Source organism: Peromyscus eremicus, chromosome 10 (genome assembly GCF_949786415.1).
Source record: "Peromyscus eremicus chromosome 10, PerEre_H2_v1, whole genome shotgun sequence".
Classification (NCBI taxonomy): domain Eukaryota; kingdom Metazoa; phylum Chordata; class Mammalia; order Rodentia; family Cricetidae; genus Peromyscus; species Peromyscus eremicus.
In genome coordinates, this window is record NC_081426.1 from 24,269,860 (window position 1) to 24,297,410 (window position 27,551).

General features: G+C 46.4%; 2 protein-coding genes across 2 annotated transcripts in view; one reads left to right on the forward strand and one right to left on the reverse strand.

The window, feature by feature from the left end:
* The first annotated feature begins 4,287 nt into the window (after positions 1-4,287).
* On the forward strand, positions 4,288-9,361 carry Mrps24 (mitochondrial ribosomal protein S24). The gene is made up of 4 exons (XM_059275519.1): positions 4,288-4,371; positions 4,445-4,513; positions 4,598-4,709; positions 8,957-9,361. The coding sequence occupies exons 1-4, from the start codon at positions 4,333-4,335 to the stop codon at positions 9,238-9,240; spliced, it is 504 nt and encodes a 167-aa protein (XP_059131502.1). The 5' UTR covers positions 4,288-4,332; the 3' UTR covers positions 9,241-9,361.
* A 7,962-nt stretch (positions 9,362-17,323) lies between these two features.
* Positions 17,324-27,551, reverse strand: part of LOC131920884 (ankyrin repeat domain-containing protein 26-like) — a 136,413-nt gene continuing 126,185 nt past the window's right edge. The window contains 4 exon segments of the mRNA XM_059275347.1: positions 17,324-17,707; positions 17,709-17,858; positions 20,259-20,450; positions 26,120-26,249. Of these exon segments, the coding sequence (XP_059131330.1) occupies positions 17,660-17,707; positions 17,709-17,858; positions 20,259-20,450; positions 26,120-26,249 (520 nt within the window). The 3' untranslated portion in view covers positions 17,324-17,659.

The window sequence follows — 27,551 nt, forward strand, 5'->3', positions numbered from 1 at the left end:
GGCCTTCCTCTACCTGGCGGACCAGGTAGAAGAGTGCCACAGTCTTTCCCTCAGGAAGGCCTGCAGATAGCGGTTTCGGGGTTTGGGACATCCTCCTAAAAAGATAAGTTAAGACTAGTTGATGGGCTGGAGAGATGGCCCTGTGGTCTGGAGCACTTGCTGCTGCAGAGCACATGGGTTCTGTTCCAGCACTTACATGGTGGCTCCTAACCAATGCTCATTTCTGGCCTCCCACCCAGTTACCAGGCACAGATGTGGTGGGTATACATACATGCAGGCAATAATCACACACATAAAATAGTAATCATCATCGTCATCACCATCTAACTAGTTCACAACTCAACTGCAAACTGTAATCTCTGAGGGGATTTCAAAAAGCACATGCACCTGCTTTCTCGCAGAGATGAGGCTGGTTGGGCTCTCGGAGTCTGGAACTTCGGACCATGTAGGCTACTTAGGCTCCTGTCATGTGGAAAACAAGAACTCACATCAGAGAAAGCAGTGCATACCTCCAGCTTGGCATTGGGCCTGGAGGGGTGTTGTGGCCATATGTGTGGGGATCGCTGCTGGCTGAGGCTGCTCCATACCCAGCAGCCACTCACCTAGCCACAAAAAGCCGGGATCACCCCCCTCATCCTACCATGGTTCTGAACTTTCACCCTACCAAAAGTGGTGCAGGAACTCCAGATACAGGAAGAGCATATGCTCTGACAAGGCCTGCACCTGGCTACTGTGAATCTGGAGACTCCATCGTCTCATCTGTAAAGCCTGGTTTTACTGCTTCAGCATGATGGATGGGAGCAACGGAGAGCAATAAAACAAGTGCATGCCATAGAGAAAAAATGTCTCCCTTAAAAAGTTCCCACCTGGACGTAGGGAAATGGCTCAGCAGTTAAGAGCACTTTCTGCTCTTCCAGAGGACCTGCACTTATAGCATCCATACCAGGCAGCTCACAACTCCCTAGCTCCAGGGGATCCTCTTCTGGCCTCCACCGCACCTGCACACACCTGGCATACACTCACAGACACACACAAAAATAAATGTTAAAAATGAAATTTCCACTGGTTGGGCTGGGGAGATGACTCAGTAGGTAAAGTGTTGGCTGTGTGTGAGGATCAGAATCGGGAGGCCTAAAATCCACACCAAAGCTTGTCATCCCATTGCTTAAGGGAGGGAGATGGGCCTGGCTCGGTGGTGCATGTCTTTAATCTCAGTATTTGGGAGGCAGAGGCAGATGGTCTTTGTAGGCCACTTAGAGCTTCACAGCCTCCTACAACGAACAAAAGACAAAAGTAAGAAGACGGGACCCCTGAAGCCAGCTGCCAAGCTAGACTAGCTGAATTGATGAGCTCTGCTCATGCTTCAGTTAATATAATGAGGAATGATCGAGGAAGACCCCCAGCATAATGTGGCTTCAATAGAGAGAACACATTTGATTGTGCTAATGTCTTTTGCTTGGAGGGGACACAGAACTTCAAGCAGTCTTCATGCCCTGCTCATTAGCTGGCCCCACCTCCTGCTGCCAGCTGAGCTGAGGGAGTCTATGACTTTGTCATTTCACCTTTTTGAGACTCAAGGGTAGCCCAAGGCTTTGTTCTTTCTCTTTTCACTTCAGAGGACCAATAAAACAAAAACAAGCAAAGGAAACAATAAGGCCCTAACCAACCAGCCAAACAAACCCAGACATTAAATTTCTCACTCTGGGAATATGGTTTTCACATTTTTCTTTAATTTTTCTATTTTATGTGCATTGGTGTTTTGCCTGCATGTATGTCTGTGTGAAGGTGTCAGATCCCCTGGAGGTGGAGTTACAGACAGTTGTGAGCTGCCTTGTGGGTGCTGGGAATTGAGCCCAGGCCCTCTGGAAGAGAAGTCAGTGCTCTTAACTGCTGAGCCATCTCTCCAGCCCCCACATTTTTTTTCAAGTGCTTGGGATGGAGCCCAAAGCCTTACATATGTGCGCTCCCACAGAGCTACACCCCCAGCCCCACCATTACTGACTCTATTTTACATATGAGGAAGCGTGCACAGAGGGAGGTTGTCATTGCTCGTGTTACACAGCTAGGAAGTGAGTTTGGATCCGGATAGTTCAGATGCTGGATACTCTCTCCCTCTCCCTCTCTCTCTCCCTCCATGTTGGAGCAAATTTGTATAATTTGTCAAACTATAAAATCATCACACTTTATGCCAACTTTTAAAAGGAAAACAGCTTAAAAGAATTATTTAGGAAAAATTACAAGATTTTACATTTGCAAGTATATGGATTTGAAAAAGGCCACATCCCTGTAAGTCCCCTTATCCAATATTTGGAACAGTTGGAGGCTGTAGTCTAAAAAAATTAAGAGTAAAACATTCCCAGTGAGGTCCAGATGAAGGACTCCAGATTCAAGTGGTCAAAGAAATTTCAACCCTCAAAACACAGATGGGAGCCAATAGACTGGTCACTCTGCCTCTGCAAGAACTAAGACCATCCACCTTTGTTTCCATTTCCCATGCCGTAGGTCTAATCTTCCTCCCTCAGGAAACACTAGGGTACTATTACCATCAGGTGACCCGTGCATATCCCAACAGGCAGATGGTGGCAGCTTCACAAGGTTCAGCAAATGGAACCAATACCAGCTGCCATTCACTAAATGCTCTCTTCTGTTTGTTTTTGAGACAGTCTCTCTATACACGAGGATAGCCTTGAACTCAAAGCAGTCCTCCTGCTTCAGCCTCCCAAGTGCTGGGATTATAGGAGTGAGCCACTATGCCTGACTATTAAAAGCCTTCCTCATCCTAACAGCTCAAAGAAGTGTTTTTTGTTTTGTTTTGTTTTTTAAAATTGTGTGTGTATGTGTGTGTGTGTGTGTGTGTGTGTGTGTGTGTGTGAACTCAAGGATGCATGTGGAGCTTTGTAGGGGAGTGTCTTAGTTACTGTTCTATGTGAAGAGTCACCATGACCAAGTCAACTGGGGGCTGGTTTACAGTTTCAGAGGTTTGCCATTATCATCATGGTGGGGAGCATGGCAACATGCAGTCAGAGAGGTGCAGGCATTGTGCTGGAGCAGTAGCTAAGAACTTACATCTGATCCCCCAGTTGGGGGTGGGTGGGTGGGGAGGCTGGTGTGGGCTTTTGAAACCTCTAAGCCCACTCCTAGTGACACACCTCCTTCAATCAGGCCACACCTCCTAATCCTTCCCCCACAATGCCACTCCCTGGTGATTGGAGCCTAAGGGGGCCATTCTCATTCATACCACCACAGGGAGGTCCTCTCCTTCCACCTTTACAAGGGCTCTGGGGATAGAACTCAGGGAAACAGGCTTTATCAGCTGAGCCGTCTCACTAGCCCTTTGGTGAGATGTTCGTTTTCTGTATAATGGAACTGAGGGTGAACTGTACAAATGTAACATTGTTTGCCTTTGGGTGAGTGCAAAGTCAAAATAAATATAGCCAAGACATAAAGGTTTTTCTTTTTTTAGACAGGATTTCTCTGTAGACCAGACTGGCCTCAAACTCAGAGATTTGCTTGCTTCTGCCTCTTGAGTGCTGGGATTAAAGGCTTATATCACCAACCCCGGAGGGAAAGGATGCCTTGAAGGTGCTATTTAAAAAGAGTTCACTTCTGAAGGCGCCTGTCATTCTTAGTAGATTTTGTTATCATGAGAGTCAGACTGTAGAGCCCATGTGCTTTCTTTAGTACAGTGAGTTCTAAAATAAAATATCCACGGTGCTAATTCCCTCCCCTGCCCCTCTCCCCTCCAGTAATCACTTCTAGATACTAATTACATCTGCATCGCTCTAGCTTGAGCATTAGCAGGCCCTGCCATAGCTTCATAAATTTCCTTGCCATTTAAAAATTTTCTTTCTCGGCTGGCTCTACCGCTGAGCTACATCCTCAATACATTGTCTCTCTTTCCCCTTACTTTAAAAGATTAGGAGCCAGCCCAGCAACCTCTTCTCTGGGATCTGTTCAGATGAAGGTCAACATCTGTATTCCCAGCCCAAGGGTGATTGATGCTGGAGTTTCAGGAAAAAAAGCTGGCGCAGGTGGGAGCGGGAGCTTGGAAGGGCAGGCTCTGAGGGCCGGCGCGTTTCCTCAATTCTCTGCAGGACGCGAAGCCTCTCCTCCTACCAGCTCCTTGAGGGTAAAAACCTCGCGTTTTACAGCACCACCAGGGAAATTGCGGGGCACCCGCCTCACCCCGCCCACGCCCCGCCCTCTCCCTCACCCACGCCCCGCCCTCCACATCTCGCCCCGCCCCCTGCCCGGGTTCCTATTCGTTCTTGCCCCGCGGCTCCTCCTTCCTGCGGCTGCGCGTTGACGCGTCCCGCGCTGCGCCGGTCCAACATGGCGTCGCCCGCGTCCGTCCGCGGGCTGGGGCTGCGGGTGAGTGGGCTGCGGGCGGGAGGGCTGGGGGCGCCGCGGGGTGTCCGCTCACGCACGTCCCGTCCCTCCGCAGGTGCTCGCGTGCAGCCGGGAGCTGCCTGGCGCCTGGCGCGCCCTGCACACCTCCGCGGTCTGCGCCAAGGTGAGTGCAGCGGGCCGCCCCGCAGGCGGGGGGGGGGGGGCCGCGCTGGGGACGGCTGCCCCACGATGGCCCTTTTGCTCCTAGAACCGGGCGGCGAGAGTCCGCGTGGCCAAAGGGGACAAGCCCGTGAGCTACGAGGAGGCGCACGCCCCGCACCACATCGCGCACCGAAAGGGCTGGCTGTCGCTGCACACAGGTGAGGGCACCTGGGAAGGACCACCACCCAGTCCGACTGAAACGTGGCACGGGTGACACTTTAACCTGCTCTTTAAGGCTGAGATCCGAATTTTTGGTTAGGGGCCTGGGCGTGATGGCGAACGCCTTTAATCCCAGCACTCAGGAGGCGGAACTCAAGTTTAAGGCCAGCCGGGGTTACGAAGTGAGACCATGTCGCAAAAAAGAAGATAATAAAAGACATTTAGTTATGGGGCTGGAAAGATGAGTAAGGATTAGTAAAGTGCAGTATCGCTTACTCATGCCAGCCCTCGCCAGCTCCCAAATGAAAACCTGGTGGGGCTGTAACCACTGCTCAGGGGTGCGAGGATGAAGGAGACAGGCCGTCCTGGGGTCACTGGACAGCTAGTCTTGAAAGAGCAGCTGCTTTGCCAAAAATAAATAAACAACAAGTAAATAAGTGGAAGTGGAGAGTGACAGAGGAACACGTTGGCTGTTCACTCCTGGTTTCCTCCATACATCCATTGAGGGAGCACACCCACAATTACAGTGTGACCCACAGATTAGGATGTTGGAAGGAATTTGAACATTCCTTGGTCTGTGAGAGTTAAAGTCTCAATTGGGCCTCCAGAGAACACGTTATTTACATGCCTACAAACCAGATTTGACATTGCTATGGTCAGCTGTAATTTACAGAGATGTGTAATAACTCAGCGGTAATGAGGGAGTGAAGTCTACATAGAATCCTAGACCAGGGAGGAGTGTGCCCTAAATAATGCAGCATTCACCAAAGCACAGACTCTGCACAAATGTTCCAAATTCAGCCTTCATTGCTCATAGAACCTGTATTTGCAGACTTCTATTTTCTCTTCCTCTCCTCACTAGTTTGTTTTTCTTATTCATTTACATTTCGTATGCATGGTGTGTTTGTGTGTGTATCTACAATTTGTCCGAGTCAGTTCTCTCCTACCATATAGGTCCCAGCAATCAAACAAGCACCCTTACCTGCAGAACCATCTTTAAGTGAGTGTGGCAGTATATCTCAGGCTGGCCTGGAGCTCACATACTTCTGCCTCATTTTTATCAGTGCTGTGAGTATAGGTGTACACCCTATCACCAGCCTATTTATTTTCTGAGATACTGGAGTTTCAACTCCCAATCTGTCTCTGTGTGTGTGTGTGTGTGTGTGTGTGTGTGTGTGTGTGTGTGTGTAATTTAATAATCTGTATATATGGTATTCATGTGTAAAATGTCTATACATGTTCATGTGTGAATGCAGATGTCCATGTATAACACTGCATGTATGTGAAAGTCAAGACATCCTCAGGCCAGTCCTTGCCTTCATCTTGTTTGAGACAGGTTTCTTTGTCACCACCTGTGTGTGCCAGGCTAGTTGGCATGCGAGCTTCTGGGGTTTCTCCTGCCTCTGTACTCCATCTCACAGTAGGAGCATGGGGATTGCAGATGCTGTTATCCACAGGTGAGACCTGTGTGTGAATCCTCATAATAGTACAGTAAACTGCCCACCAATGAGCCGCCTGCCCATGCAGTAGACTGTCCACCAGTGAGCCACCTGCCCATGCAGTAGACTGTCCACCAGTGAGCCATCTGCCCATGCAGTAGACTGTCCACCAATGAGCCGCCTGCCCATACAGTGGACTGTCCACCAGTGAGCCGCCTGCCCATGCAGTAGACTGTCCACCAGTGAGCCGCCTGCCCATGCAGTAGACTGTCCACCAGTGAGCCGCCTGCCCATGCAGTGGACTGTCCACCAGTGAGCCGCCTGCCCATGCAGTAGACTGTCCACCAGTGAGCCGCCTGCCCATGCAGTAGACTGTCCAGCAGTGAGCTGCCCGCCCATGCAGTAGACTGTCCACCAGTGAGCCGCCCGCCCATACAGTAGACTGTCCACCAATGAGCTGCCCGCCCATGCAGTAGACTGTCCACCAGTGAGCCACCTGCCCATACAGCAGACTGTCCACCAATGAGCCGCCTGCCCACACAGCAGACTGGCCACCAGTGAGCCACCTGCCCACACAGTAGACTGTCCACCAATGAGCCACCTGCCCACACAGTAGACTGCCCACCAATGAGCCGTCTGCCCATGCAGTAGACTGTCCACCAATGAGCCGCCTGCCCATGCAGTAGACTGTCCACCAGTGAGCCACCTGCCCATGCAGTAGACTGTCCACCAGTGAGCCATCTGCCCATGCAGTAGACTGTCCACCAATGAGCCGCCTGCCCATACAGTGGACTGTCCACCAGTGAGCCGCCTGCCCATGCAGTAGACTGTCCACCAGTGAGCCGCCTGCCCATGCAGTAGACTGTCCACCAGTGAGCCACCTGCCCATGCAGTAGACTGTCCACCAGTGAGCCACCTGCCCATGCAGTAGACTGTCCACCAGTGAGCCGCCTGCCCATACAGTGGACTGTCCACCAGTGAGCCGCCTGCCCATACAGTGGACTGTCCACCAGTGAGCCGCCTGCCCATGCAGTGGACTGTCCACCAGTGAGCCGCCTGCCCATGCAGTGGACTGTCCACCAGTGAGCCGCCTGCCCATGCAGTAGACTGTCCAGCAGTGAGCTGCCCGCCCATGCAGTAGACTGTCCACCAGTGAGCCGCCCGCCCATACAGCAGACTGTCCACCAATGAGCCGCCTGCCCACACAGCAGACTGGCCACCAGTGAGCCACCTGCCCACACAGTAGACTGTCCACCAATGAGCCACCTGCCCACACAGTAGACTGTCCACCAATGAGCCGCCTGCCCAGCTCAGCCCTTGCAGATTCTTACACTGATTAAAATTTATCTGTAACCTCAAAGTCACTCAAGGTCGTTCAGGGATGTGGGCAGAGTGAGGCTCACCTGTGGGTTCCCAACTGGGTAGAAGAAGCTCATGTAAGAAGTGCCCTTTTGGTAGTCTAGAGCCATATTTCAGACATTACTGTGCCCTGTGCTGGGGCTATGGCACTTTGGCCTTGAAATGCTGTCTAGTGTTCTGTGAGCTGAAGAAGACTGACATGCCTTATGGAGAAAGTTTTGTTAGATAAACTGTACTTGGGCCTGTGTTATCAGAGCTCAGTATTAATGAGTCAACCGTATATATTAATAGAAGGACACATAAAATTAGTTATGTGTTAATCTGTTGATAAAATATTGTGACTGTACAAACCTTGCTGTGCATTACCACAGGGAGCAGTGGCCCAGAACTCACTAGCTCAGTGTAGTGATGTAGACAACAACTGTTGTGAACCAATGAGGATCTGTATTTTTGTTCAGCATGTGAGCTCTCACCATAACATTCAATAGGATGCACATGTAAAACATTTAAAATACAGATTCTTGGGTTCAATGCCCAGCCCCTTCCTTCCCAAAAAGATGTTAAGATACAGCCGTGGGTTCCTGCGGTCAGAGTCTTGAAAATTCACTGCATGGCTGCAGGTACCCGGGGCTCAGACTGCAGATCCATCCACAGGTGGACGTGAAGTCTAACAGAGCTAGTTCAGAAGTAGATAGTGGCCTTGTCTGTCTGGCCGTGGGATTACTCACGCAGTTGAGGAAGATGGGAGGAGGCTAACTCTAGGTGGGGGGTTGTACCCAACTTTGTGCTCTGGCTTGTCTCAGCCTTTTGTAAAATGAGGATGGTGATACACTGACTTCAAAGGACTGATTGGGGAAATGATGTGGTGCTTTGAATTTTATTTCAATTTGTATTGTGTGCAAGTGCATGCCCCTATGTGCCATTGTCTCTGTGGAGGGCAAAGGGCAACTTTCAGGGGCCAGTTGTCTCTTTGCACCTTGTCGACAGGGTGTCTCTGTGTCTGCCTGCTGTGGTTTGTACTTCAGGCATCTGTTTGTTGAGGTCCTGGGCAATTCTTGTCTCCACCTGTCACCTCCCTGGGAAGAGTGCTGGCTGGGCTTACAGATGTGCGATTGCATCAGGCTTTCCTGTGGGAAGGTGTGGACTAGAGTTCAGTGGGATTACTCGTGGTCGAGAGCAGAGGGACCCAGCATTGGAAGTGCTGCTGGCTTCTTACGGTGTGCTGAGGGATTGAACTCGGGTCGTTAGACTGTCACAGCGAGCACTGTTACCTGCTGAGCCATCTTGGCATCCTTGTGCTTTGAATTTAAGATATTAGTCTTCCTCCATTAGAAGAAAAGGGAAATGGCTGTGGGCAAGGGATGGAATTGAGTGTCTAGTCCTGTTGAATGTGAGGTCTGGAGTCTGTGCAGCTCCCTTAGCCGACTCTTCTGTGACATCCTCTTCAGGTAACCTGGATGGAGAAGATCATGCTGCAGAGAGAACACTGGAAGATGTTTTCCTTCGGAAGTTCATGTTGGGCACCTTTCCAGGCTGCCTGGCTGACCAGATCGTTCTGAAGCGCCGGGCCAACCAGGTGGACATCTGTGCCGTGGTCCTGAGGCAGCTGCCAGCACACAAATTCTACTTTCTTGTGGGCTACAGTGAGACTCTGTTGTCACACTTGTACAAGTGTCCTGTGCGACTCCACCTTCAGACTGTGCCCTCCAAGGTCGTGTACAAGTACATATAAAAGGGTGCTCTTTCCTGTATCAGGCTGGAGCCTGCAAAGACCCGGAGAAGTGAAATGTCTGCTCTCAGAGGATGGAGGCATCAGTTCCAAGCTGCTGTTGAATAAAGAAAGACCCCGCTAATGTCTTGTCCCTCTGTGTTTGAAGATTTGACCTTTAATTATATGTGTGTTGGCAGGCCTGTGTGTATGTGCATGTAAGTGGAAGGCATCGGCTGTTCCTGGAGCTGGAGTCACAGGTGACTGAGCTGCCCGGCGTGGGTACTGTGTTGAGGTCTAGACTGGATTGGAGACCACCTGGAGGCCCTGATGTTGGGATGCAGGCATTTCGCCCCGCAGCTGGGGTGGTGCCAGCTGTGGACTGGTACCAGGGTCTGGGGGGGCTGTAGTGTGGGAACTGGCCCTTGACATTTCCCACCTATGTATGTGATCAGATGTTCCAGACACAGATGTGAAATGCTCCATTTGCTGTCCCATAGTGCACCTTGCTGAGGGGGAACCTGACATATCTAAGCTCTAATTCTGTCAGAAGCTCTTTACTGACTTTTCTGCTTCCTCGAGTGAGAGGTACGAAGAGCTGTGTCACTGGTAGCTCTCCTGACCCCAGCTTTTGACTCCTGTTACCTCTCTTTTTTTGGTCCCCCGTCCTCTCCCTGGGACTGTGTCTGGAACCCTGCTCCAGCTGGTCTGGACCAGTGCTGAGAACTGAACTGGGTCCTCTGCAATAGTCCTTAGCTGACATGATGAGCCATCTCTGCAGCCCTGCCTCCTTTTAGGGAGAGCATGAGTGAGGGTCTAGGAGGCGCTTCAGGGTTTGCAGGAACTTGAGTAAAGGGCTACACAATTCATCGACATCCTTGTGCAGATGCTTGACCTAAGCTTGTTTTCTGTCCAAATGAAAAGGTCCCCTTACCCAATAGCTCTTGCTGTTTTATTTATTTTTATTTTTTGGTTTTTCGAGACTGGGTTTCTTTGTGTAGCCTTGGCTGTCCTGGAACTAGCTCTGTATATCAGATCCACCTGCCTCTGCCTCTGCCTTCAGAGTGCTGGGATTAAAGGTGTGTCCACCACTGCCTGGCAACCCTTGCTTTTTTAATGAATGGATTTCTACAGTGGGGGCAAAAACCCCAAACCCTTAAAACCCCTAAAAGGCTTGGATGCTCTTTCTTTGGGGCCTTAAGGAGACAGTTTGTAGGTTCTGCAAAGTCTACTAAACTGAAGTCAAATATTAAATAGGTACGCTTCCACTATGAGTTGATTTCGACTATGTCTTGGGGAATGGGACCCAGCACACTGACAATAGGTGACAGTAACCTACAGGGTTGTGTGCTAGCCCGAGGGAACATTTAATTTTTAATTTTTGAGACAGGATTCAACTATATAGACCTGGCTGGCGTTGAACTAACCAGTCCTCCTGCCTCTGCCTCCCTAGTACTGGGACTAAAGGCTGGTGCCACCACACCTGGCTCTGGGATACGCTACTCCCTACTTTTTTTTTTTTTTTTTTTTTTAAAGATTTATTTATTTATTATGTATACAGCATGTATGACTGCAGGCCAGAAGAGGGCACCAGATCTCATTAAAGGTGGTTGTGAGCCACCATGTGGTTGCTGGGAATTGAACTCAGGACCTCTGGAAGAACAGTCACTGCTCTTAACCTCTGAGCCATCTCTCCAGCCCCCCTACTTTCTATCTTAAGCATCATTCCCTCCTGGAGAAGAGAGCAAATGTGTTTTTTGCATCTGCTTTAAGATGTTGTGTAACTTAAGACAGAATTGCTAGAAGAAGATGAGAAAAGCGGTCTTTCTTGGGTGTGAGTGGATGAGGGGTGTGCAGCCAGTACGGGTCATTCAGGGTCATTCGAAGCTCCAAGAAGCACTTAAGAGATCTGCACCTCAAAGACCAGGGAAAGCTGGGCAGATGGCAGAGGAGGGAGGAAGCTCCAGGCTATTGCCCAGGCTTATCGGAAAGACAGCAGAAAGATACAGGAAGGGAAGTGTGGCCACGTGGGTGTGCCCACATTGTTTTCACCGAAGGAAAGAAATTTCTCCGGTTAATTTTCTAGAAAGCCCTCCCAATGTGCTTGTCCCAGATATATTCCAGTGCCCACAAATAACAAAGTGTGGTGTTCAGTTTTCAAATATTGAGACTTCTAGAGATACATTTTTTTTGTTGAGTGTATCCCCCCCCCCCCCCCCCCCCGCCAAAAAAAAATTTTGAAGGCTGGGCAGTGGTGGCTCATTCCTTTAATCCCAGCACTTGGGAGGCAGAGGCAGGTGGATCTCTGTGAGTTAAGGCCAGCCTGGGCTACAGAGCCAGTTCCAGGACAGCCAGGACAGACAAGTTTTTTTTTTTTTTTTTGGAGACAGGGTCTTTGGATAACCCTGGCCAGCAGATAGGAAGCTCCCTGGTCAGTATCAACTTGATTTCTCCACATCCTGTGACCAAAGCATGTAGTCAGACATACTTTTTAATTTTTCTCTTACCACCACTTCCTCCTCTACCCACCCCCTTCCCTCCCCTCTCCCCATAACGACCCCTCTCTTGTGTGATAGATTTATGCAAGACTTATTTAGAGACAGGATCTTGTTTTTAGCCTAGGCTTGCCTGGAAAGACTTGAGACCCTCCTGCCTCCATCTCCTGAGCTGAGAGCCTGGATTACAGGCATGTGCTGTTTATAACCTTCCTTCCTCCCTTCCTCCCTTTTTCAGTGTGTGTGTGTGTGTACACATGTATGTGTTCAGTTGCCTGCAGAGACCAGAGAATTTCCTGGAGCTAGAGTGGCATGCAGTTTTGAGTCGCTGATACTGTTGGCTGAAGCTCGTATTTAAAGAGCCTGGATGTCACTCCCATCTTAGGAAAATATCATCCAAATGATGGTGAAACACTTCATTTTAAAAATGAGCAAAAAGGGCCGTGTTAGAAACATCACTTGACTTCAAGCTACAGTGCAGAGCCATGGTAAGAAACAAAAAAACCGAACCAGCATGGTACTGGCTCAGAAACAGACATGTAGACCAGTGGGATGGAAACCAGATGTTAGCCCACAGCAATACAGCTGTTTGAGGCTCAACAAAAGCACCTGGAACACACAATTGGAAAGAGGAGCAGGTGTGCTGGGAAAAGTGGAGACGTACAAGACTAAGATGAGATCCCTGTGATCCATGCTACACAAAAAGCATCTCGAAATGGAACAGATGTTAGTGTAAGATTGGACCAGTGGGAAGGCTTCACTGTAGAGGGAGAGACAACGCTGTTCTGGATAGGCTCTGAGGAGCTCAGGGAAGAGCAGCAAGAATCACCCAACCAGATTGTGTAAAATTTAAAAGCTCCCACATGGAGAAGGAAGGTGATTGACAGACTGAAGATGTACAAATGGGAGAAATATTTTCCAGATATTCAACAGAGGATTGAGACACAGCGCATATAAATAACTCAAAAACTTAAATGCCCAAAGAACAAACATTCCAATAAATACATGCACAAAACCAGAGAAACTTTTCAGGTGAGGATGTAGAAACTGCCAGCAAATGTAGGAAGAAATGTCCACTATTCTCAGCCACCAGGGAAATGCAAATCAGAGCTACATTGAGAGTCCATCTCTCCCATTCAGAACGGCTATCATCAGTAAAACCAAGTAACAGGGGCTGGAGAGATGGCTCAGAGGTTAAGAGCACTGGCTGCTCTTTCAGAGGTCCTGAGTTCAATTCCCAGCAACCACATGATGGCTCACAACCATCTGTAACGAGATCTAGTGCCCTCTTCTGGCCTGTACACATACATGCAGACAGAACACTGTATACATAATAAATAAATAAACCTTTAAAAAAAAAAACCAAGTAACAAACAACTATGAAAGCATTTGTTGGTGAGGAAGCAGGAAAAGATCTCTTCTACATACTTGGGGGAATGTACTTTGTTTCCTATGCAAATTACTGTGGAACACCCCTATGTATTTTATTACAATTACATATTATATAATAACCAGAGCTGGCGTTATGGTTTCCTGGTTAAGAGCACTGGCTGCTCTTGCAGAGGACCTACTTTCAATTCCCAGCTCCAATAAGATGGCTCACAGCCAGAGCCAAGAGATTCAATGCCCTCTTATTCCCTCCGCCGGCACTGCATACACAGGCTGCACAAACATATATACAGTCAAAACACCAATACTCATATAACGAACTCAATGAATAATAAGTAAATGAATATAGAACTATTGGCAGATACAGCTGTGCCTCTTCAGGGTGTGTACTAAAAGGAATAAAAGCTGAAGATACAAAATCTTGCTTGCATCTGTCTACAGTGGCACCAATCACAGGACTCAAGATACAGAATCAGCCTGGGTACCTGTCAACAGATTAATTGGTAACAAATACTATGTATGTGCATGATAAAAGTTTATTTTTCCAGAAATAAAAATGAAATCATGTGCTATTTATTTTTTGCAGGAAACAGAAAAAATTGACTGAGATCATTATCTTAAGTGAAATAAGCTACACCAATGAAGACATGTATTACAAGTTTTATTTCAAGTGTGAAATTTAGGTGTGTTGCTTGTGTGTGTGTGTGTGTGTGTGTGTGTGTGTGTGTAGGACAGTAAAGTAACAGAGGACTACTAAGGATGCAGAAGGGGAAAAGGATGAAGAGGAGGTATGAAAAGGTTAATACAGGGGTGGATATTGTCAGAGTGTCAAAGTTATGTGGTTGTATGATCATGTCATACTGTACCTCAGTTGTTTGTACAATTATAGATAAAATTCAAATATATGCTAACTCAGGTATCCAAATTCCACTACATCAACAATGAATGTGTACAGCAATGATTACAAAATGAGATAAAGTTGCAATAGCATAATATAGCAATTAATGATATACTTGTATTTAAAGAAACTGAAAAACAAATGTAAAAAGAATTTAGTTTTTTAATGTTATATGTGTTTTTTTACTTCATATAATACATTTATATCATTTTCATTTAAATTAAAACTGTGTGATTATATGTTTGGTTGGGAATCATTCACTTCTGATTGGGGTGTCAACCTTTCACGCTGCAGGAAAACTCTAAAGTGTTATGACTCACAGCCAACTTCAATTACGTGGAAGTCAACCTAAAGCATCATGCATTATACCGTTAACTAGAGGCAGTAATATTCATTTCCTTGAGCCAAATTTCACTGCAAGTTATAGCACTTGGTTTTCATTTATGAATAAAGTTAACATAATTATTTTTAAAATATTTTTAAAATTATTTCATTTTTCATTTATGTGTATGCATGGCTGTCTTCATGTGTGCACACACATGCATGAAGATGCCTGTGGAGACCAGAAGTGGGTGATAGACCCTTGGGAGCTGGAGTTACAGATGGTTATAAGACCACCTGATATGGGTGCTGGGATCCTCTGAAAGAGCAGCAAATGCTGTATTATTTAATTTTTTTCATAAAATATATTTTGATCATATTCTTTCCCCTTTCCCAGTTGCTTTCAGATCTTCCCCCTCCTCCCAATCCACCCAATTTCATGTTTTCTCTCTCTCTCTAAAAAAAAAACAAAAAACACCAAAAACAATAAAAACCAACCAATAAAAAAAAGCACAAACACAAAAACATGGAATTTGTTTTGTATTGGCCCTTGTATCATAAACTGGCTACTTACACACATACACACACACACACACACACACACACACACACACACATTATATATTCAACACAATTAAGATATCAACCTTTAGCTCTACATAAATGTGTATTAATGATTTGATTCATATGATCTAGAGTCAGTGGGAATGTGATGGCTAATGGAAATGCACTCTATGCTAGGCATCCATCTTGGTACTCACCAGCCAATCATCTCTGACTCTAGTCCCTAGAAGATAAGTTCCCAGCAACCTTGACTTAGTGATCCCACCCCAAATTGTACAGGCATGACCATCTACTTGCTATGACATGACTAACTGCTTTTTTGGTTTCTGTAACTTTCTTAAACAGATAACCAAAGATGGTTTTCGCCTTAACCGCTTAAACTTGGGCAGAACAGACCAGCTTTGGCTTGCTTGAACGTCTTCTTGTGGTTTTGCCCTTAAAAACTTTTCCCCAGGCCCCTCCTTCATGACATGCCCAAGATTCAGCTCTAAGGCTGTCATCTTGCTAGCAGCTAATCAATAAATCTTTTAACTCTAATTGGATTGAGTCTACAGTCTTTTCCCAGGGGTCACAAACTCCATAACAACATTACAAGGGCACTGAGGACAGGCTTCCCCTCAGAATACTTGGCCAACTTCTGTCCTACTGTTAAGCCACGGAGGTTGTGGACTGGCCACCTCCAGCCTCTCTCTAGTCGCAGGAAGACTGCAGACTGCAGAACGCAGCTCCTTCCCCAAGTGACTGTTTCCTAAAAGGAGTCATACAATTAAACAGAATTTCCATTCAGACAGTGCCTTAAAGGTGAAAATGCCACTGAACACATTATAGATTTAAAATTATTTTAAATAAACATTTCTAGAGGGATTCTGAACTAACTGGTGACTCTAACAAAGCAAGAGAGGCGATTTAACAGGAAGGTAATACTGACTTCTGGAAGGAAGGGATCCACCGACAACATTCTTGAAGATGGGGCTGGAGAGATGGGTCCAGAGTTAAGATCACATACTGCTCTTCCAGTGGACTCGAGTTCAATTCTCACCACCCACATCGAGTGTTCACAACCAATTGTAACTCCATCCCAGGGGGATCTGACTCCTCTGGTCTTTGAATACCTGATCTCATGTGCACATACCCACACATGTACACATAATTAAATTTAAAAAATCTTAGGTGGTGGTGGCACATGCCTTTAGTCCCGGCACCTGGGAGGCAGAGACAGGCAGATCTCTGTGAGTTCGAGGCTAGCCTGGTCTACAGATAGAGTTCTAGGACAGCCAGGGCTACACAGAGAAACCCTGTCTTGAACGCCCCCCCCCTCAAAAAAAAATCTTAATGATGCCATGAAAATGTTTGTATTAGGGATTTTTGTTCCTTTAATTTGTATGTGTACGGGTATTTTGTCTGTGTGTATATCCATGTACTATGTGCATGTAGTGCCCTGGGATGCCAGAAGAGGGCATTGGATCCCTTGGGACTGTAGCTATGGTCATGAGCGCCCTATGGATGCTGGGACTTGAACCTGGGTCCTCTGGAAGAGCAGCAAATGCTCTTAACCACTGAGCCATCTCTCAAGCCCTAATACTTGTTCTTTAAAGAGTAAAATTATGTGAATGATGGGTATAATAATCTGTTTAACTGCAAAAAACATCATGCTGTACATACATTTATTAATTATTGTGATCTTAAGTGTATTTAATTAAAAATAAAACTGAAAACCAATCTAGAAGTAACTTGTGTTTTGTAAATTGGCTTAGGACTTAAAAAACCCTTTCTTAAAGTCATTTCAAGGTTTTTGTTTGTTTGTTTGTTTTTTGTTTTTTGAGACAGGGTTTCTCTGTGTAGCTTTGGAGCCTGTCCTGGAACTTGCTTTGCAGACCAGGCTTTCCTGGAATTCACGGAGATCTACCTGCCTCTGCCTCCCAAGTGCTGGGATTAAGGTCATGCACCACCGTTGCCTGGCCATTTCAAAGTTTTGCTTTTACTAGCTGCACAATTCACCTGAAACCTGGGCTAAAGTCCTTTTTGACACCGGGGGATGATTGAGGGATGACAGCAACTCTGGGGGAGGAGGAAACAACTGGATTTGGTGATCATCGGGAGTGAGCGTGGCTGAAGTCCATTGTTGTGACATTACCAAGCCATCCAGGGTGGGGCCGTTCTTTCCGAGGTTCACACCCCTTCACACCAACCATGCAGTTATTCTGATGATTTTCTGAATTATCCTTTCCTTCATTTGTTTCTTTCCTGTGTCATAAGCATGTCTTAAACAGTCTCGAAAACCTGTCAGTGACAGCTTGTCAACAGGGACCCTTCCATAGGTGACACCAAAGATCCCAATCCAGGAAAGTCTGCCCCATGTCAGAACATGCCAGGGCAAGTCTGTCATTACTCCCTGTCCACCCCGTTCAAGTTGTAATACTTCCCAAATAGTTAACACATGTTAAGATTTCTATTAAAATGGCAAAGAGTAGTTTAATAAGCATATAAATGCCTTATATAGAAAGCTTTCGAATACTAATCTAAAAGACTCACGAATCAGGTTAGCTACATGAGAGCATTGGGGAGGGGCAAACGGGCACAGAAATCCAAACTGAAAAGGAAGAAACAAGAGCCTCCCTGAAGGGCAGGCAGTTCAAGTGCACATCCATTTTCTAACTCCGAGTCTGTTGTGCGATCTGTTCCCTGGTACCTGTCAGCCTGCCGCAGAGGTAAGCCGAGCTCCACTATTTCCGTGGACTCCGTGGACTCTGCCTGGCTTGCTCACTCAGCTCTTTTCTCAATGGCTGCGTCGGGCCACTCTCTTCTGCATAATGGTGCTCGGATTTCAGCCTTCCTCCTTCACGGAGACTTTGCTGAGCTCCCCTCGTGGCTAGCTGAGATTCCAAGTTTTTAATTCTGAGTTCCATCTGGCTTATCGTTACCACATCATTAGTGTCTCTTAAATCCTCAGTGTTGTTTTCATCTCTTGCTTGGGTCTAAAACAAAAAGTACAAAATTCCAAAATAATTAACCTTCGATCAGTCACTTTGCTCTTGTTCCCTTTCGTTAAGAATCGTCAACTCACAGGCAGTTGTAAATGTGTTAAATAAGATGCTGGGATTTACAATTTTTATTACTAGTGTCAACTGTATTACATTTAAAACATAAAGCCAGGCACATGGGAGGCAGAGGCAGATAGATCTCTGAATTTAAAGTCAGTCTGGTCTATAGAATGAACCCTTGTCTCAAACAAATTCAAACAAACAAAAAACAAAACCTGATTAAAAACTTTAAAACCTAAAATTAGTATATTGTTTTCCTTTGAATGGTGCTAGAGTTGAACCCGGGGTCCTGTGTTCGCTACCTCAGCTCTGCGTCACCCTCATGCCAGCTCCAATGCAGTTTCCTAAGTCACAGAACAAAAGAATCAACTCAAAAACATTTAAAAAACCTATCTGTAACGGAAGGAAATATTTAGGAGTATGTTTTAATTTTTCCTTTCCTCTCAATTGTCTTAAAATGCAAATGACTGTCTAATTAAAATATTGTGGAAGACCCTGCTCCTTTTAGCTACAGGCCATAAGTTACTGGAACAGGCCAGAAGTTTCTGAAACCAGTCAGTTCAGATTCCAGAAACCAGGAAGTGTAAAAGTACAGAGTTACAAGGTAGTCAGGAGGTAATGACTGCTGGAGTATGGACTGTCCTCTCCCTGGCCCCCTAGGCAACTGCTTGACCATAGAATGCCCCAACCCTAGTTTCCATAGTGACTGTGTAATCACCGGATGCCCCCATCTGGGGGCAGCCAATGAGAAATGGTGGCGGGCAACTACCTCCTTAGAAGGAAAATTGAATTGTGATTTCTGGAATTCCTAGATACAAGCCAATCAGAATTGTACCCGTACTAGCACCTCTAAATGATGTAACCTTGTGATTTTTCCCTTTAAAAACTGAGCTTGCAGATAGGTGGGCACTTCCTCCAGCCTCCATTGCATTGGATCTGTTGGACGAAGTCCCTGCCTAGGCTTATATTGCATTTGGATATCCCGAAATTAAACCTTGCTTTTGCATTCTGGGAAAAAAAATATTGTGGAAGACCATTTTTTTTTTTTTTTTTTTTTTTTTTTTGTCAACTTGATACTAACCTAGACATATCTGGGAAGAAGGAACCTCCCTTGAGGAATTTCCTCCATCAGATGGGCCTGTGGGCAAGTATATATGGCATTTCCTTGATTAGTGACTGATGTAGGAGGGCCCAGCCCAGCCCACTGTGGGCGGAGGCATTTCTGTGTTGTATAAGAAAGCAGACTGAGTGTGCCTGGAGGTCCAGCCAGGAAGTAGTGTGCCCCCACTTCTGCTTCCTCAGTTCCAGCCTTGGCTTCTCTCTGTGACGGCCTGTGAGCAGGACATGTGCGCCTATTACGAACACTTTCCTCCTGTCTTAGGGTTCCTATTGCTGTGATAAACACCATGACCAAAAGCAAGTTGTAGAGGAAAGGTCTATTTGGTTTACGATTCCAAGTCCATCACTGAAGGAAGTCAGGACAGGAACTCACACAGGACAGGAACCTGGAGGCAGGAGCTGATGCAGAGGCCATGGAGGGGTGCTGCTTACAGGCTTGCTCCCCATGGCTCGCTCTTATAGAACTCAGGACCACCAGCCCAGGGATGTCACCACCCATAATGGGGTGGGTCCTCTCCACCAATCACTAAGAAAGCCAGATCTTATGGAGGCATTTTCTTTGTTTTGGTTTGTTTGTTTTTCAAGACAGGGCTTCTCTGTGTAGCTCTGGCTGTCCTGAAACTCACTCTGTAGACCAAGCTGGCCTAGAACTCACAGAAATCTTCCTGCCTCTCCCTCCCTCTCTGCTGGGATTAAAGGTGTGCACCACCGCCTAGCTGGAGCCATTTTCTTGAGATTCCCTCCTCTTAGGTTACTTTAGCGTATGTCAAGTTAATGTGGAAGGAGCCGGTACACTCCCCTAGTTGTTCTTAGTCAGTGGTTTGTTTTTTTAAATTTATTTTTGTTTTTGTTTTTTACAGCCATAGAAAAGCAAACCAGAACAGTGACATACTTTAAACTTTAAAACATACTGAAAACTTTAAAGAAGGACGATGCCATTCAGAAATCTGCAGTCAGCCGCTATTGGAAGAGGAGGAAACACAAGGGATATAATCCACATTACCCGTTCAGAAATCTACAAAGTCAACTGCTATAGGAAGGGGAGGAAACGCAAGGGATAGAATCCGCATTACCGCTGTGCTGAAATGAATTCAAGCATGTTGCAGATTAATTAAAAAAAAAAAAAAAAAGGAAAAAGAAAAAGAAAAAAGCTCCCTGCAAATTGCCTGCTCTTCTCAGGCTCTGTTCGGGTTACATTGTTCTCATACCACCTACCACGTTCTCTCGCATCCAGCTTTTGAGGTGAAGAACTTCTTCTTCTAAGTCCTTGTGGTTCGTGAGTAGGTGTCCACACTTCTTTTGTTCTGTTTTTATTGCTATTAGCTCCTGCTCGATAAACTGAAGTTTTACAACCATGTGTAGATATTTGTAATATGTAGTTTCCCAATTTTCTTTCAGCTTGTACAACTGCATGAATAAAAAATATGGTTTCATGGTGAAGGATATGAACTGAGACTGGTCTAGCGTAAAGCCAACTGACAACTGATACCAGTTCAGCTGTAATAAGCTAAAGCCATACTCTACAGCAGACTACTAGAATGTACTCCATCGAATTATCCAGAAAATAAGCAAAGTTAAATCCAGCAGGAATGACACAAATGTGCTATTTACACACATCCTCTTTGTCAGACACACCTCAACCACGGCTGCTGTCATTTTTCCATGCCTAGTTCATTCCTTCCTCAATAACATGACGAGAAATCACATACCAGCAGAAGTCTCTGATCCTTTCCTCCCACGTTCAGTGCCTGTAATTTTTCTTTTTTCTTCTCTCTTTCTCTTTCTTCTTTCTTTTCTGTCCTTTCTTTCTTTCTTTCTTTCTTTTTTTTTTTTTTTTTTTTTTGTGTGTGTGTGTGTGTGTGTGTGTGTGTGTTTTGAGACAAGGTTTCTCCGTGTAGCCCCGGCTGTCCTGGAACTCACTCCGTAGCCTAGCTGTCCCTGAACTCAGAAATCTGCCTGCCTCTGCCTCCTGAGTGCTGGAGTTAAATGCATGCACCACTACCACCTGGATAGTAACATGATTTTTGTTTGTTTGTTTTTAAATATTCTGATTCAAGAGCATTGACTTGTAAACTTTTGACTCATTTCACAAAATACAAGAGCACATTCAACAACAATAGTGACCAAATTTAGCTGGCTGAATTGGGATGACTTCTCTTTAGTTATAATAGTTCTATGGTTGTGGTTTTAAAACACGGTTCCATTCTCCCATGGAACTCATCTCCTGAGTGTGAGCTTGTTTTGGTAACTAGTTTCTAGTATGGGTTTTGTTTAGACAGGGTCTCACTGTGTATCCCTCACTAGCCTGGAACTATTGGCCTGGCCTCGAACTCACAGAGATCCATTTGCTTTTGCTTCCCAAGTGTAGAAGAATGTTATTTTAAGGTGTGTTACTTTTGTTTATGCTGCATTTGTTTAACTCTGTGAAGCTGTGTTACTGTGCCTGTCTGAAACACCTGATGGTCTAATAAAGAACTGGCCAATAGCAAGGCGGGGCGGGGGTGGAGGTGGGGGGAAGGATAGGTGTGGCTGGCAGGCAAAGAGTAAATATAGAAGGAGAAAACTGGGAGGAGAGATCTAAGATCTAGGAGCCAGAGAAGGAGGAGGTCTCCAGGGGCCAGCCACCCAGCCACCCAGCCACCCAGCTATACAGCTACACAGCAAGTCCCAGAGTAAGAGTAAGATTTACAGAAGTTAGAGGATGGGAAAAGTTCAGAGGTTACAGGTAGATGGGATAATTTAAGGTAAGAACAGCTGGCTAGAAACTAAGCCAAGCTAAGGCCAGGCCTTCATAAGTAAGAGTAAGCCTCTGTGTGTGATTTATTTGGGAGCTGGGTGGCTGGCGCCCCAAACAAGTAAAAAAAACCCAACACCACCCAAGTGCTGGGATCAAGACTAAGTTTGACAGAGCTTGCACACAGACTTCTCTAGGGGAGCAATACTTAGTAAGTTACTGCTATGATCACAATTTCATTGCTGTGTTCCCTGGATGTTTAGAGGCTATGCTCTGGACATGGATTTCTTCTAATGGGCTGAGCTATTGCCCTGTGGATCTTGGGGTGGGCTGTGTACCTCTAGTGGTTTAGGTGCAGGGGGTGAATATAGGAACCGTGGTGTCTGAGAATCAAGTTTGTGCTGTGAAGAGGATCAACTTTGGTTCCAGCACAAAGTCAGATACCAGGTGTTGGTCTACTTCCTCCAAGCTGGAGCACCCCTTGCTGGAGGGAGAAAGAGGTTCCTGGGGCCCAGGAAGCTAGGGAAACCCACGGGCTTAGGAAACCCACTCAGGTTACTTGATGGGCAAGGCCTTTCCCAGAGTTGTGAAAGCAGTAATTACTGGGGAGCGGGTACTATCCAGCAGAGCTGCTGTCAAGCTGTGAGAACTCCTGGGGTGCGGCTTTCCTGAGTCATTACTCATGCTGAGACGGGCCTTTTGAGTCACCCAGGTTCACAACACACCCATTAGGCTTGGGTGGACTCATTTCTTTTTCTTTTCATTTTTGGTTTTTGAGATAGGGTCTTTCTGTTACGTAGCCACGTCTATCCAGGAACTCACTATGTAGACCAGGCTGGCCTCAAACTCACAGAGAACCACCTGTTAGGATCCTGTACTTGCGCAGCTCGGGGTCTTGCATCTTACATCATCAATGGGCACTGGCGACTACATACCCGCCTTAAAAAGCCAGATGTGGACCCCCACCCTCTCTCTGTGCTCTCTCTCTCTCTGTTCCCGTTCTGCTCCCGCCATCTTTCTTTCTCTCCAGGCCTGGCTCTCCTCCCTCCTATCCCTTCCTTCCTTCTAATAAAGCTCTTTGTAACTCTGGTAGTTGTGGCCATGGCCCGTGACTTTTCTGCCGGTAACCAGCGATACCACCAGCACCGTTTGTCATAACCGTCACCACCTGCTTCTGCTTCATGAGCGATGGGATTAAAGGTGTGCTCCACCATGCCCAGCTTTGGATTTGGTGGTTTTTTGGTTTTGATTTTGGTCTATCATCATACCCTGTCTTCCCAGAAAACTCACTCAGCACATCAAAAGAGACTCTCACTGCCAACAGTAAGATGACCATTGGTTTAATTTCCAATGAGACAAGCTGATGTCATGTCCCTTTTCTTAGTTGGCAAAAACACTGATGTGAGCTAAAATGAAGTGATAAAACTTAAATGCTGTCAGAAGTGAACTGGGTCAACAGATTCTGTGGCCACGATTTGAGGAAATGAGAGCAAGAGGAAGTACTAGGTGAGCGTCTGACTGTTTCAGAGCAGGAGGAGAAAACCAGCTGTCTCTGAAGGCCCCAGCTTACTGTGTTGTGGAACCAGCAAGGCGTAAGCGGCCACATTAACCCCCCCCCCCCCCCCCCCCCCCCCCCCCCGGATAAAGAGCTTCCCATTCCACATGGGATTCCCTGGGAGCAAAGGGACTGCAGGGGAGCTAACCCCTCCTCAGCTGCATGCAGGGGAGCTAACCCCTCCTCAGCTGCATGAAGGCCCAGGCTTTTGACAGTCAGAGCCCAGGTGGGACCAGGTTAGAAAAGTAATAGGAAACACCATAGCAACTGGAGCTGCTGATAACTTTTTGAGAGCTCTTCCTTGATTGGCCCCATTTCTAACCTTATTTGAGTGCCAATCAGGGCCCAGGGCCCATCATTTCTGATGTTCTGGGGCTGCAAGAACAGAAGCGTGAGAGCTCGGTAGAGGAGGAGGAGGAGGAAGACTGGCTCGCATGGCCGAACTTCTGCTCCCCGCACAGAGCGCTGACCGAAGCCTTCTGGATGCGCATGCGCTGCTACTGCACTGGTCTGTGACCGGCAGGCTTGCTCTGCAAGAGACTGTTCCTGGCTGGCACCAACGCCCTCTAAGAGCCTTCCAGCTGTGACACGTACAGTCACTTAGTTGGCACCTAGAAGCCTGCTGAGGGCTTACAGCTGGCATACTACCAACCGCTCTCTATGGGCATCCTGTTGCCGGGTCGTGGGGCTCTTACTTTCTCATTCATATTGTTATTCCCTCGTGGCAAATGCTGCCCTTAGTTTTCCTTTGCTGTCTTCCCCGCAGGGAAAGTGCAGGGAGGAGAGAGTCTGTTCCTTTAAGAAGGAGAAAGTCTGCACCGGAATGACGTTAACACAGCTGTCACAGAAGACGTCCTTTCCAGCAGCACTTGCTGGAAAGGAGTTCTCACCTGAGAAATCGATTTGATTTGGTCCTCGCTTTCAGGACCCAAACCAAACTCCCATGTTTATGATCAGTTGAATCTCAACAAAATGCTGCAAAATCGCTCTTCAGAGCATTTTTTTTTCAATAAGAAATGATCCAGGGGCAACTTGGTATCCACACGTGAAAAAACAAGTGTGGGTGACTACTAATCACCACCAATAAAATTCACTTAAAATGCAACATTAAAGTTTGAAATGAGACGCACAGATTCTAAGAAAAGGACATGGGCATTGGTCATCATGGCAAACTTGGTGTTAGGACATGAAAGCATAATGTGCCAGTGTACTTCAGAGACACTGTTCTGGAGTGCAAGGGCAAGCTGGTTAGAAGAATATTGGAACATTCGTGTGCCTGATAAAGAACTCATGTCCAAGATCTACAGGGGACTACAAATACCAGTGAGAAGTGAATCCAATTGAAAACTGGAGAAATAATCTAGATAGACCTTCTCTAAAGAGGTAGCTAATGGCCAATAGGCCCACAGAGACACCTGTGCTCCACACAGCAGGGGAATGCAGATGGAAACTCATGGGACCTACCCACCACTTCATGGAAACTTGGTTTAGTTAAAAAGATGAAAGAAGCCAGTGTGGTGGCCCACACCTTTAATCCCAGCCCTGCAGGGGCAGGGGCAGGCAGGGGCAGGAGCCGGACAGGTGGGTTTCTGCAAGTTCGAGGTCAGCCAGGGCTACATAGTGAGACCCTGTCTCAAAATAAACAAACAAAAATAAAAAGATGGAGTGAGTGTTGGCCACGAAGTGGAGAAGTTGTGGTGCCCCTGCAGGACTTGTGGACAGAGGACTGCAGCCACCAGAGAAGGCACACAAGGGGGTGGGGGCGGAGGGGCTCCTCAGAAGGGCAAGTATGCAGCTATCACGTGACTCATCCAGCCAAGAGAAATAAAGCCACTTCATTCAGGACTCGGGCCCGCACTGACAGAGCACTGTCAGTGATCAAAGTCCAAAGTGGACCACTCAGAGGTCCATCCATCGGTGAGCGTATAAATAAAACGTTCGGCTTACCCATGTAACAGGACACCAATCGGCAATGAGAGGAAAGGAAGAACTTACAAGGTGTTGGAACAGGCTGAACAATGAAAACACGCCCAACAAAAGGAGCCAGACACAAAGGCAGACAGAGGGCGGACTCTGTGAGTCTCTCCACACCAACTGTTCAGATAGACGAACCTGACAGCCGTTAAGTGTACGGGGTTCCTGAAGTCTCAGCATGAAAGAGCAAGGCTTAGGGCACATTTGGATGATGAAAATACTAAGAAATTGAGATGATATTTGTGTATCGTGAATATACGCAGTGTTACTAAATTGTAATGTATACTTCAACTGACTGGCTTTCACAGCCTGTCCACTACAGCCCGATAGTGCTGCTAGCTAACAGAACCGGCAGGGTGCTGATGATTTTGACATTGAAATGGTGGACTGTTTGTTAAGTCATCCGCCGGCATTAAGAGGAGCTGTGGGATGGCTCAGCAGTCAAGAGCCCTTGCTGCTTCCCAGGGGACCTGAGTTTGGTACCAAGTATCCACACGGTGGCTCACAACCATCTGTAACTCCAGTTCTGGGGCATCCAATGTCCTTTTCTGGCTTCTGCGGGCACTAGTCATGCATGGTATGCACACACATGCAGGCAAAGCACTCATACACATGAAATAAAAGAAATAAGTCTAAATAAATAAGATAAAGATTTAAAGAGAATCAGCATAATTCACCTTTAATAGAAAACATACACATTTTCATTGATTGCAAGTCAATTTTTTTTTGACTCTTTGTTTTACTGGCCAATGAATATATAGTTATATTTACCCAAAGCAAGAGCTATTGAAACTTGCAGATTATTGAAATTACCTCATGCCTTAGCGTAGTAATTGGAATGTGCATATCAAATTGGCTGGTTTTTAAATCTCCAGGACCACTAAGCTCTCGGTCTTCATGCTTATTTAACTTCTTTTTTGTCTCCTCAAAGAGCTTCTTAAATCTGTGAAAATGTACAGAATCGGCATATGAATGTCTTCAGCATCAATATTCAATAATTTAAGCAGATAATATGCAATATCATCAAAGGAACATAACTGTAAGGTATGAATGTCTCATTTGTCTCAACCTAAAATGAATTGAAAGTATTCTAATGAAATTATAATCTTTAAATACATTTTTTTTTTGTGTGTGAATGTTTTGTCTACATGTATGTATGTATGTATGTATGTGCACCACATGCATGCCTCATGTTCACGGAGGCCAAAAGAGGGCATCAAATCTCCAGGACCAGAGTTACAGACAGTTGTGAGCTGCCATGTGGTTGCTGGGAATTGAACCCAGGTCCTCTGCAAGAGCAGCCAGTGCTCTCAACCCCTGAGCCATCTCTCCAGCCTGGAATTACAATCTTTATTTTTTTATTTTTTTTTGAAATTAAAATAGAATTACATAATTTTTCTCCTTTCCCCCCTCCAACCCTCACCATGCACCCTCTTTCTCTCTCAACTTCATGGCTTCTGTTTCTTTAATTTTTTTTTTTTTTTTTTTTTTGGTTTTTCGAGACAGGGTTTCTCTGTGTAGCTTTGCGCCTTTCCTGGAACTCTCTCTGTAGACCAGGCTGGCCTCGAACTCACAGAGATCCACCTGCTTCTGCCTCCTGAGTGCTGGGATTAAAGGCGTGCGCCACCACCGCCCGCCCTCTGTTTCTTTAATTGTTGTTACATATATTTAGTTCTAAATGTATAAATACAACCTGTCAATCCATACAATGTTACTTGTATGTACACAATTTCAGGGCTGACCACTTGGTACTGGAAAACCAGTTGGAGGGCTCTTTGGGGTGGGGGACAACGGAGGGGGGACTGGGGGGGGGGACGGGACTGTTTCTTCCTCTCTCAGTGTTTCTTAGTTGCCTGCAGTTCTTTGTCTGGAGTTGAGGCCCCATGAGATTTCCCCCTTCCATGTCAGTGTCTGTTGGTGTCACCCTTGTTCAGTTTATGTTGATGAGATTTCCCCCTTCCATGTCAGTGTGTCTGTTGGTGTCACCCTTGTTCAGTTCGTGTGGATGAGATTTCCCCTTCCATGTCAGTGTGTCTGTTGGTGTCACCCTTGTTCAGTTCGTGTGGATGAGATTTCCCCTTCCATGTCAGTGTCTGTTGGTGTCACCCTTGTTCAGTTCGTGTGGATGAGATTTCCCCCTCCATGTTAGTGTGTCTGTTGGTGTCACCCTTGTTCAGTTCGTGTGGATGAGATTTCCCCCTTCCATGTCAGTGTGTCTGTTGGTGTCACCCTTGTTCAGTTCGTG